At 42.2% G+C, this 13138-nt stretch overlaps 1 protein-coding gene across 3 annotated transcripts in view; it reads left to right on the forward strand.

The window, feature by feature from the left end:
* The window catches only part of LOC120547882 (inositol polyphosphate-5-phosphatase A), a 182723-nt gene that overhangs the window by 140122 nt on the left and 29463 nt on the right, over positions 1-13138 (forward strand). For all 3 annotated transcript variants that reach the window (XR_005637113.1, XM_039783660.1, XM_039783659.1), the window contains exons 10-11: positions 7017-7112; positions 7792-7866. Coding sequence is in view for 2 of the 3 variants with exons in the window: in XM_039783660.1 (XP_039639594.1) it covers positions 7017-7112; positions 7792-7866 (171 nt within the window). In the remaining variant the exon portion in view is untranslated. The remainder of the gene's footprint in view (positions 1-7016; positions 7113-7791; positions 7867-13138) is intronic.

Raw genomic sequence — 13138 nt, forward strand, 5'->3', positions numbered from 1 at the left:
TCTCTCTCTCTCTCTCTCACCCTGGCGTGGCGGACAAGCACATCATTTAGATGAAATGGTGCAGACAAATTAATGGGTGGTGCTTCAAATGAATCAATGTTCCTTGTGTGTGAGGAGGGTTTTGTGCATCGCCAGGGTCTTCTCCTCCCAGTGCCCCCTGGAAGGAAGATGGCTGGTCACCTGCCTGCCTGAAAAAGCCATCAACTGCTTTGGTAGCTCAACTGTTGCTAAGGAAAAGATAATAATAATAATAATAATAATAATGCTCATAATGTTCACTAGTGAAATCAGTGTTGGGTGACTGGATCTTAGACTAACTAAGTTGCATATTTGTTGTATTTGTAGTCTCGGTGATAGTGCTAACCAAGCTCCTGCTCTCTTTAAAGGGTACAGAATTAGACTTTCATTAATTGTTAGGTCCTGATCTCTATCGAATACCAGAGTAATGAACTCGACAGACTCTGCATTCCTATTGGACCGCCACTAATCACCAATCACTGATTGGGTCTTCAATATTCTGTAATTGACTCAGCAACGACAAATTGCCTCAGTGTCTGTTTCCTTGAATTGATTCCCAGCTCCGGCTCCGGTGGAATAGGTAAATTAAATGAGAGTGCACTGTTTTCTGGTGCTTAGTAAGTGTTTATACTCTATATCAATAGCTCTTCTGTTGGCCATGTTTAAATGTGCTACAATGATTGCATCGCGGTTGGATGTGAATTTGGTTCCTCGTTAACAGGATAAATGCTCTTTTTAAGTCTGAGCCGTCAAAAAGAAAACCTGAATGGCCGTGGCATTGCAGCCTCCTCCTTCACATCCCAAAGCCCCCTTTTGGAAACATAACAACTGCAGCTAACAACATTCAGATGAATGCCACATTAAGATGGCTATTGAGCAATTTAAGCATGCACGGCCTTATTGAGAGGTTAAGAGAAGCCGGTACGTTAAACAGTCTTGCAGACATCTGCCGCAGTTGGTTTCAAAGTGCTGACTAAAAGTGGCAGGGGAGGTTTCTCAGATTAAATCTCTCATTAGGTTTTCTTTGTACAGGTGGCAGTAATGTGTCAAGAGCCCGGCCTGAGACAATGTCCTCCTCTTAGTGGGACTAATACGCCTCAGGAGAACCCAGCCTCCTTTTTACTGCCACTACTTTACACAGAGACACTGTCACAATGAAGCATCTGGTGGCCTTTTCCTGTGTAGAAGGCTTTTCCATGGCCATTGTGTCTGCTAGTGTGCATGTGTGAGATAAAGAGAGACAGAGATCAGGAGGCTTAGTACACTTCTGTGGCTCAACTTATCTTGTTGAACTTACTGTGTTAGTATGAATCTTTACTCAAAATGTTTGGAGATCATTTCAGAACATTTGCTCCCAGCTCTGACGATGAGTTTGGGTTGGTGGACAAAGTGTGTGTCTGTGTCTGTGTCTGTGTCTGTGTGTGTGTGTGTGTGTGTGTGTGTGTGTGTGTGTGTGTGTGTGTGTGTGTGTGTGTGTGTGTGTGTGTGTGTGTGTGTGAGTGTGAGAGCAACCCCCCAGTAGTGGGAGGTCGCCAGGGTCAAAGTGATGAATTTTTATAGGCCTGTTCCCTGTGTTTCAGCCCTGTCCCTATTTGCTGGGGCTGCACTGCCTCAAAAAGTAAAATACCAGGGGGAACACACACACACACACACACACACACACACACACACACACTCACACACTCACACACTCACTCACACAAAACATACACATACATTCAGTTTCTTTCTCACACACACATACCGTCCTGTTGTCCTGAATGATTTGTGGCCTGTCCATTATCCATTCCGAGGGGACAAATGCTTTTTGGACTGGTTTGTGAAGGTAAAGCCAGAATGGCAGCCCTCAATGCGTGTCATTGTTTTAGAGAAGTTTCCCAGATGTTATAATGCATGAGATAAATAGGGCACATTATCTACTACCTTGCACGCCCTCTTACCTCTCCAAGCTCGTTTTTATTTTATTTATTTTTTGGCGAGGGCGTGGCAGGTTAGGAGACCTCCTACGATGCACACACTGCCGTCAAACCTCAGTGTCAGCTCTCACACAGCTCGACGAGTTCACGGGAAGGGAGTGAGGGTTTGCGTGCGAGTCTCTCGCTGTTAGGGGTGACACAGGCAAGGTTTACTAGGGTCAGTTGTTGACCGGTGGGTCACACACAGGCTAACTTTGCTGGTGATAATATGTCCACTCTCACCTCTCCTCCATGTTGAATCCCCATCCTGCTGTGTGTGTCAATGATGAATCCCCAGTGTTTGGAAGCATTAAATTAGCCAGCCACAGGGAGAGAGGAGTGGATAACTCTGGCTTGTGTCCAGTCAGATCGGGCGGGGAGGGTCACAGCTGATTTACTGGCTCTCCTGTGTAGTAGCTGGCACGAAAGCAGGAGGAAGAATTTGTTGTTGCCTTCTTTGGATGCCCCCTTCTACCCGGCTAGGGCAGATGTCGCAATCACGCATGCGGGATGGCCGTGATGAACGGTGGCGAGCGGGAGAAAAGTGATCGCAGCGCTAAGCAATTCACGATGAACCTGCCAGCCCCGCTGGCACACCTTAGCTCAGCTGGCAGCCCCTGCTTTGCGTGGCAGCGAGAAAAATAATGGCGCGTTCTGACAATGCCACTGCCCCTGCTGACACAAAGGGGAGCCCCTGTCCCCTGCCTCTGGTAATGAAGAATGAATAGTTAGCTCATTGTCCACTCATCCTCTGTCTCCCTCTGCACACAGTCTCACTCTCTCTACCTAATCGAGGTTTAATCACAGAGTTCTAAAGGCACTCGATGGATTATAATATTGGTGGAATGACCGTTTAGTGTGATTCATTGCATGGGATTGGGGTGAGGGAGGGGAGGAACATAAACTCCCAGGAGTTAGGAAGAAATGTGCATTGGCCGGCACCCTGTTATGTCTAACATGTTTGCTACATGTTCGCACTTGGCAGATTGTAATTCTGATTGTATTCAAAAAAATACATTCTTTACTAACATTTCAACACTACTGCATCTTCATCAGAGTTGGTATTGACTGAGTCATAAAGCCAATACAAATATGGCCAACCACCAATAGATATTAAGTCACAACAGGACCTAAAAAGTAGTTCATGGTTCAAAGGGATGGTGTTGTCACAGCCAATATCCTTAAAGTACCTCCAAGTACCTTAAACCATATACTTGAATGAAATATACTGTATAGTATACTCAGAAAAATAGTTGCAAGTACACAAATAAATCTTTAAAGGATCCTACTAACAAGTATTGCGTGTGTATCTGAAGCCTGATATATCTTATTTGTCTGAGCCATAGAGCTCCATTTTTGTCCAAAAACACATCAGTGAGACACACTGTTGAACTGGCTGACATATTCCTTCATTACCATGAACACACAATGTAGTTTATTTGGACTTGATCCCAGATTCATGGTCCTGCTGCTGTAAATACTCACTAGAGGACCGAATGTATATTAATCTGCAGCTTAAAATAGTCCCTAACAAATGCACTATATACTCCTGTTTCAGCAATGTTTGCTAAAAGCTAGAGTGCCCAGCTGTTTTATGAAATTAGTGAGATTTTTTTTTATATAAATAAAAGTTTTTATATGTGACCTGTTTTTAAGGTTAACATCTTAAGTAGATTGGTACATCTTAATAGGCTTGGGGCTCAGTGCCACAGAGGGTAGGACAGTATTGAGAGACAGACTAACACATTGTTGGATTTGTTTTCTTCCTGGGATTGTTGACAATGAGAAAAGTATAGAATAACACCAGCCTCAACCTCCAGTTTTTCCCTACTTGTCATCTCTTAACCAGCTTTGTACTGGCCCCAGAAACGAGAAGGTTAAAAAGAATCAACAGAGAAGGTTTTCATTGTTTTTAATATATTAAGTAGTGTAATTAAATGTTCTTTTTCTGTGGGTTCTTCCCATTAGTCTGTTTCCTTTCTAAATGTTGACATGTAACCCCCCCTGTGTGTGATATACATTGTCAGGAAGGCCATGGGGTTGTGTTTGGGCTTCTTGGTGTTTAAGTTGGGCACAGTGGATCGCCTCCATCTGTTGGCAGGACCAGAGACAGAAGGCTTGAATGCGTGTGTGTCTTTGGTCTTTGAAGTGGGACAGATTGCTTTAACCTCTCTTCTAAGGAGACCAGCTGGAATAGAGAGCTCCTTTAAACAGCCGCTTCCTCCTTCGACAGTCATGAGATTATCCTCCATTGATGCACAAAGGCAGCGCCTTCCTCGGCAACCTCTCATCCCAGCCCCCCGGCCTCTGGCCCTCTACAAACACTCAGTGTTGACCTGTGACCCATAATGCAGAGATGTTATGCCAAGTCACTTTGCAGGATCCGTTAAAGAGCCCAGAGGAGTGAAGACATCCTTACTGTCCCCTGGACTACAGCTGCTTTTCCTGACGGCTGTCTATTAGTATTTTCCCATCGCCTGGTTTACCCTCTCCCTCCCTCACAGTAATTGTCATATATTAAATAAGGAGCCAATTGCAGCCAAATGAATTATGATAATATCATTTAGTGTGGTCAGTGAGAGGACGTCCATGTGTAATGTGCTTAGGAGGCAGGAGCTTTGAAGGGAAAGATCTGTTCAGAGATTCTGCACAAGCACCTGGGCTCTGCTGGCAGTAGGAGGGAGACATCACTGCATTCATATGGTCCTAAGTGACAGCATGGGATTCTCATTTTCCCCAGCTTGGTGTTTGGTGGGCAGATCTTATGACAGAGGCACCGGGATGAGCAAGGACTGTGGTTCGGAGGCTGGCTGTGTGTGTGTGTGTGTGTCTCTGTGTGTGTCTCTGTGTGTGCGTGTGCGTGTGCGCGTGCGTTGGATGAGGGGGATGTTTATCACAGAAGGACAACACTAGGGAAGCTGTGATCAATCGGGTGCAATCAGCCACCACCAACTGCACTGACACACTGATTGGTCAGTCGATGAACTTATGAATGGATCAATCAGCCACACGTCAGCATCCAACGCCATGCTACAGTCCAGCCCAGGATGGTATAACATAGGGTTTAGTTTGTTCAAAATATAGATGAAAATACCTTTAGTCCTGTTACGTTAGACAGAGCACATCCTAAATAAATCAAGTGTCTTCAGCCTCTTCTTTGTCGCACTTGCAATGGGCCAAAAATCTGCCTTTGGAATCATTAGTTTCCCTGAAGCTAAATAGTTTAATTCACCTTGGAATCCAGTTTGTAATTGTTCTTTGGAAAAGACACTTTTGCCCACAAGAAAAGGCAGCATTAGCTAATTGTTCTTTTTTTCTTCTTCTAATTGAGTCTTCCTTGTAGTGACACTCTTGGCACAAGTCATAGACCTGTGGTTTCAATTATTTCCATCCCACTCATTTCCGGGTAGAAACCTAAATGTATAGTATTCTATCTGTTCATATCCCATTGCATGTACTTACTTATGCGTGCAGGTGTACCACTGCCAAATGTAGAGGACATATTCATGTTCAGTGATGACCGTGTTTTCATCAAAGCTTGCTTACCAGATTATCCAAATCATTTCATCACGTAAATAGAGGGGCTATTTTTGTCCTTGTGATGCTTATTGTGCCGGTAAGCAGTGTGAGCGTCTGGCCTCAGAATTAGCTGTGACGTGGCCGCTTGACTGACTTTTGGATTTGCAAAGCGAAACAGAAGGTGGCTCGCTTGGAAGAATTACAAGACCCAGATACTTGTAGAATCCAAAAATAAAAATGTTTTTATATATATATATATATATAGATATATATATATATATATATATATATATATATATATATATATATATATGTGTATATGTATGTATATATATATATGTGTATATGTATGTATATATATATATAAACTCTCAGCCTTCAACACACTGTCTAGAAAGGCTGTAGTTTTTGTCACTTATGTCTGGAAAAAAAAAGTGTTAAACAGAAAGTATACCACATTTTGCAGTTGGCTCTAATCAGAGATGCCAAAAGATGACTTTCCGTGGTTGTCTTTGCTAGTTGTGGCTACAATGACTTTTTGACAGGGAAAGTATCTCTTGCCCTTCTCACTAGCTCCTTCTTTGGCCTATTCATTGCACAAAGCTGCTTAAGCGCACTTAAGCGCATTAGCATTTGGCTGCCGGGGGACCATATTGACCCTGCATTTGGATGGCCTAAATGAGTGAAAGATGGAGCGGTTTGTTAGGGCTTTAGAAAGTTGCTTTTGGGAAGGAGGGGGGTGAGCATGAAGGAATGGGGTTGAGGCAGTGGGGAGGGACGGGGGGGACGGGGGGGACGGGAGGGTGGTTTGGAGGTGGGAGGGTGGATCTGCAGAGAGTTGTTCCACTTTCTCTCAGGGCATGGTGTTTGTTCTAATCTGGTGTGCCGTTTCTTCCTGGCCGAAGCAGGACTGATTTGTGACATTTCAGTCTAAAGGGCTTTTTTCTGCCCGCTATATTGGCTTGACCCGATTATCTAATCTGTGCTTTGAATTTCAATCAGGTCACCCAGTCTCTGCCGTGTGGTATGGGAACCACTGGCTGAGGGATTACCTCATTCAACTGTCTTCAAACACAGATGGTCGAATGTTTAACTAATTGTTAAAAGAGTCCACAAAGGGGAATTTAACCATGCACACAGTCCATGGGGTCAGTACATAGACCCAGATAAAGAGAAAGGGACAGTGAGGTGGTAGTTTGTGAGACGGTTCTTTAAAAATCATTCAAATGCGGCGCAGTGTAGTGTATGGTGTTGGGTACCAAGGGCTGTAGTAATGGTTTGCTCTCAGAGCATGATAAACTACTGTACAATTTCTGAGTGCATGTGTGTGTGTGATGGTGTGGGGGTGGCTCCACTTTTAATACGTATACGAACATCTGGGTTTCCATTTTAGCAACTTTGTTTTTCCATGTGAACACACAACCAGCTTCTATACCTAATAGGATTCAACCTTTACATTCTTTTCCTTCTTCTTTGTCTCTTTGGGATCACTCACTCTCTTCTTCCCCCCCCCCTCCCCCCCAGAGTCTCTGCTCCACTGCCACCCTGCAGACAGTCAGAGCCGCCGACACCAATGAAGTCGACAAGCTAATATTCCGAGAAAGTGACAACGACCGAAAGGTAAGCCATACTGCATCAGTGCTGCCTGCCACAATACTGACTTGTCAAAAATTCATTAAATTAAATATATATTTAAGTCATAGTGTCATTCTAACACCTTTTTTGTCAAATGTTAATAAAAACTAATTTGTCATGAGGCCTAGTCACACCAGAAAATCCACCTGTGTGAAATAAGCAGTGCTAGATGTTTGGTGACATGACTAGTTGGTTTAACACCTCCCAGAGCTTCTCTCTATTTTTCTCCATACTGAGCCGTCATTTTATGAGAATTTTATGAGAATTTTATGAGAATTTGTGTGTCAAAAAGTTGAACTTGACGTGAAATATTTGATTTTGTTGCAAACACTGGTGTGAGCAAGCCTCAATAATAGGAATATGATGATGCATCTACACTGCATGGTGAAAAGGGAAAGTTGCACTTGTGGACTTGTAAATAAACCTTCAAATACTAATTATTTTCTAGTTCTATATTTGTCATATACCTCGACCTGAGTTACTGCAGGTTGTGTCACCATGCAGTGTAAAGCGGTGGGATGCCTCGGCGAGACACGTTCGAGAATGAACTGTGCGGTCTGCCGCTGCAGCGCACTGCTGTTCATTAGTGCTCTAATTACAAAGTGCAGTTCACATTAGTATTGATATTAATCAGAGCACTGTTTCTCTCTTGCCACTGATTCAGGTTGTTCTTCAACTTGAAAAGAAGCTTTTTAATTATGTCAACCAGGACGTTTTCCGGGAAAACAATGGGACCTCAGTAAGTCACCCCTTTGCTTCCTAACCCCTTTATATATCCATCTACTCTCTTTATTTCTCCACTTCCAGTTGTTTATTACAAATGCAATTCACTTTATCAACTGTATAGACATTCTTTTTTAGTACAACAGCTGCCGTTAATAACATTTCAAATTGATTATCTGTGAAAGGAACAGAGCACAAAATGAAGCCAAAAGTTTAACTGCAGCTACAGAATTTGATTTGAGGGCTTTCCATATTTGGATAGTAGGTACAGAAAGGGTAGTGTAAAAGTAAATATCTTCTTGTGCAAACAAGCCATTGCTGCAGCTGCTGACCTGAGTCATGCAGATGCTTTAATTGATGCCCTCACATCCCATCGACACACAACACACACTCTCTTTGTCTCCACTGCGGGGCCAAGTGTCTTTGAAAGAACTTTTAAATGAGATGAGAGTGTGGAGGAGGTGAGTGTTAAATGTCTGCAGAAGACAAACACCCGGTACATACTTCCACTTTTATACGGCTATATATTGCATTAGGTAGTTCAAAGTTGGACCTTGTTAAAAAAAAACACACACACACACACAAACAAACACGCGTGCACGCACACTCACAAACACTCTGAAGCTACTGGCTGGTCACGCTGGAAGCATAGAGTTTATTTATGTTGTTGGCCACATAATGTATAAACATAATAAAAGTTAAATGTATGAACTTTAATTGGAATTGTGTCATGGTGATATCTTGTTATTGTTTCACAACACTTTGATTCCAGGGAAATTGTATAATATAGCAACATTTATTATTGAGGTGAGGTTTGTTAAATTATGGATGTTTATATTTAATATGAGACACATTTCTTTTTATAGCATGCATCTAGCGATTTATGAAAATTATGTTTACTTTTGTCTGTCCTTTTTTTTGTTTTTTTATTTTTTTTTATCTGTAAAGGCCTAAACCTAATTGATTGACAGATGGTTCAAGATGCTCTCTTTCAGCATTGCTCTGCTTTATGCTTGTGTACTGAATGCAGCCCCTGTAGTCATAAAAACAACTACTTCTTCCCCATCAGGTTTCTTTAAATTTAAGGAGGAAACGTTTTCTGTACTGTCAAATCATAAAACAAATGTACTGTGTTCTGTATGGGCTTCAGCACTGCACTGAAGTTACACAATGCTTACCCCAAATTCAGCATGACTCTGTGGGTTTAGTAACGCTTGGACGCACAATTTCAGTTGTTCATCTGTTTGACCTACCGATTAGAAACCAGGTTATTTTTGAGGGGGAGAAATAATCTTTAAACATATCATATTGTGTGGTCATTTTTCTGAATTAATTCATTTAAACAGGCCCCTAGTGATAAGTTGTTCACCAAAACAGCAGGAAGGGACATTATTCAGCTATTAAACCAAGGATGGAATTTGAAAGACTCAGATGCTGGCAGATATTGACCTTACACATTGTACCGGTGGACAGGGCAGAATCGTTGAATCTCATCAGCAGAAATGTGTAGGAAGTGTGCAACAGTAGCTGTAGGAGGCTGAGACCCCCTTCCCCCTTTCCCAAACATCCTCCTCCTCACCAAGCCTGACAAGATGGATGCCATAATGGGGGCATCAGAGATAATCTGATGGTCATGGTCTAGTTAAACACACCGTGTTATGATCCTTAGAAAACAAACTACCTTTCCAAAAGGATAAATGTCCCTCCTCACACTCCTCCACTGGGGAAGGAAGGGAAAGAAAAAAAAAAAGAAAAAATCCATTGCATCCTTCATCAAGTGCAAGACTTGTACCGGCTTGACAGAAATTTAATTCGAGGCAGCTCTTGAAAATAATTATTGTATTTTGAGAGGAGTAATCATTGGCCGGGACATGATTGAATGTGTCCATGCCTATTGACTTTTGCTATGATTAATAGGTTTGTTTAGTCGATATTCCCATCGAAATTGTATAATTAATTATCCCCGGTGCTGTCATGGCGGGACGATGGAGAGCCCTGATGAGTATTTGGGAAGATTACATTTTGCAGGCGCTGGTGGCGTCAAGGGGCACCACGGGGCCTTGCTCCGGTGGAGAGATGGGAGGAGCATTGTGTGTGTGTGTGTGTGTGTGTGTGAGAACACATGCGTATTGTGCACGTTTGTGCCGTGCATCGGTAGATCTGCACAGTTTCTTCCTCTCCTAGAGCACACGCCCGCGGGGCTGTCCCCCTCCTCCGTCCACATTGATTTTGTTTCAGTATCTCTTTATTGTAACTTTATCAGTGTGGTGTCGGCAGATGGGGGACCGGGAGAGGAGGGTGCGTTTGTGTACTAGCTGTAGTAAGTGATGAACCTTTCTGTCTGGCCGGCCTCTCTTTGTCATGCTGGCAGCGTACTCCTCAGCATTACTCAAAAGGCCGGAGACGTTTTCAACATGAGAGGACATAAAAGAATAAAGAACAAATGCCGCTCCAGCTTAAAGTTTTTTTTTCTTCATTTTTTTACCTGTCAGAGCTCTTAAGTGGTAATACAGAAGCCACGCTGAATGAAATCTGACCTTATAGGATTTATATAAACTGATCCCGTGTGCAGTCCCTGGTTGTCTCTTTGTTTAGCTGGCTTTTATTTTGAATGGTTAAGGAAAGTATTGACTGCTTACTGAGCCTTATCAGAATAGATACATGCATACATGTGCTGCTGGCATTATTTACGGTTATATGGCTGTTCAACTTGAGTTTTGCATAGTTCTTCCAACAATGCTTCTGAGTGGTAGAAAAAGGTCAAATGTGTGCCCTTATTGTGGAAGTAGGTGTCCATTTTTTTACTTTTTTTTTACATTTTGTCTAATTTCCTTACTCTACATAATATAATTAACATGGAAATAAGAGTTCAGCAGTGCACTGTAGTGTTTAGATTGGGTTAGTCGCGCTCATCACCAATCGGCCACCCCCCCTGCCAGTGACAGTTTATCGTTTTTCCACACAAAGTAATGAAGATCCCATAAAAAGAAGGAAAAATATGACCTCTGCAATGAAAGCCAAGTGTGAGGTGTAAAAATCAAATTAAATGACCTTTCACCTCAACATTTATTGATGGGTTTTAATGGCAGCAGGTGTTGTCACAGGGGATATTTGACAACGCGTAAATCAAAGCACAATTACAGGTGGTGGACAAGCCGCCAGCACAGTGAGAGGGACAGTTGGGGGCCAAACACATCGTATTCCTTTTTATTTTTTTTATTTTTTTTACCCTCAACTTCCTGCCTCTTAACTATTACTGCCACCATGATTTAAGAGCGCGCTGATCGTCCAAGCAAAGTCAGAAATTTTAGCCCATGACAGGGTAGTTTTTATCCAGACACTTCTTCATCTATTTCCCTCTGTGATATTGCCGGAGCTGCATCATCTCGCACCACCTCCTCCACAACTCCCAAGGTTATTTCTGGTTGACAAACTACTCCTGGCTTTATAATGTCATGAGGCCTTGAACCAATATAAGCTGTGTGTTTTGGGTTTTTTAAACCACTGACCTGGCAGAGCAGTAGAGCATTATGCTTAATTGACCTGGGATGAAATGTAGTGTAAAATGTGTTGCTGCAGGGGTTTTTCATTCACCTGAATGAATTACTCAACATTCACTTAAGGCACACACTCCGTAGATACACACAGCCATATGTTGCTCATCCCCTGCTGTTTTAACTGCCACACATACAAAAGAACAAACAGAATCACACCTGTGAACATGATACGCACACGTACCTTAACATTCACCATTATACCAGTATGAGCATTTAGCTTAATACACTCTTACACACACACTAACCCTAACTTCCCACCATTTTATTTTTACAAGCTCTGTCTCACACTAGAGCTAGACTGATAATCAGTTGGGCCGATATATATGATGTTAGCTTACAAATATATCAGTATCAGTACACAAATGCCCACATTAGCTTGAGATAACTTGGAAACAATGTCACCGTATCTTAGTTTGTCTACCAAGTTTATTTGCAAAATGTCCCTCTCATTACACAACAATTCTTTTAAAAAGATTTAAAAAAAAGTTTATCTAGAAAAATCACTATTGGCCAGTGTATACATAATTGACCACTCACTAAACCCAGTCCGGTCAAAGCTTAGCAACCGTAATTAGGCATGGCAGGCCTTGTCAAGCTTTTGATGTTGAAGTGGTGTGCATGGGGCCAAACTAATACTCTGTATAAAGAGTTGGGATTGTGGTTTTCCTTTTTAAACCCTCCCGAAAACTAAAAGGACAAGAGAATAAGTGTAAAGAATGTCAGACCAACTAACTTTCTGCCTCCAGTGATAACCAAACCAGTGTCCAATATGAAAGCTAAGCAGCCAAACAGGGTTATGAAATCTGATCTTACATTTACCTTATCTACACTACAGTACAAGAACAATGCTGTTTTTTAAAGATTATTTTTGGCATTTACGCTTTTATTTGATAGGACAGCTTAGACATGAAAGGGGGGAGAAGGGGGGGGAATGGCGTGCGGCGAAGGGCCGCAGGTCGGAATTAAACCTGTTGCGGCAGGGGTGCACACTCTACCAGGTGAGCTACCCATGCGCCCCAACAATGCTGTTTTAATACTTCCATGTCTTCTACAGTACATGGACCATCACTGGTGAGGATGGAGTCATTCCTATGTTCCTAGGATCTGATCTGAAAATTTGTATGGCACATAATGGGAACATAACAAAGGGTCCTTTGTTCCCCATGTCCTATGTTCCCCAGCTCTATATAGCACATAATGGGAACCTAAAAAAGATGTTCCCCAGCTCTGTATTCTATTAATATGACATGGGCTAGAGTTAGGATTAGGTTGGGGGCTATACCCATGACTCTTGGAGTCAAAAGATGAAAAAGAGACAAAAATCATTCTTAAACATTTTAGGGAACAGAATTCAATAGTAGTTGGCTATTTCTAAACAGGTTAAGATTAGGAAGAAGGTTAAGGTAAAAGATCCCTAACACTCAACTATTGCCATCTTCAAACAGGTTAAGATTAGGAAAGAGGTTAGGGTTAACTGAATAATATTAATGAAAATATTTAACTTGAGACAGGTCAAATTGGACCCAAACACAATAGGAGGGATAATGTGTGTTAACCGAATGTGGAACTGGGGAACACAGGACCCTGGGAACATAGATACGCTCCCATGAGGATGCTAACTTTTTGCCTGGGACATGCAGATTTTTAGCCTCAATCTTTTCGCACAATATCATGTACATCAAGTGTATATTTAAGATTTTAAATCTTTATTTTTTTACTTAGATTTTCAAG

Source organism: Perca fluviatilis, chromosome 19 (assembly GCF_010015445.1).
Source record: "Perca fluviatilis chromosome 19, GENO_Pfluv_1.0, whole genome shotgun sequence".
NCBI lineage: Eukaryota > Metazoa > Chordata > Actinopteri > Perciformes > Percidae > Perca > Perca fluviatilis.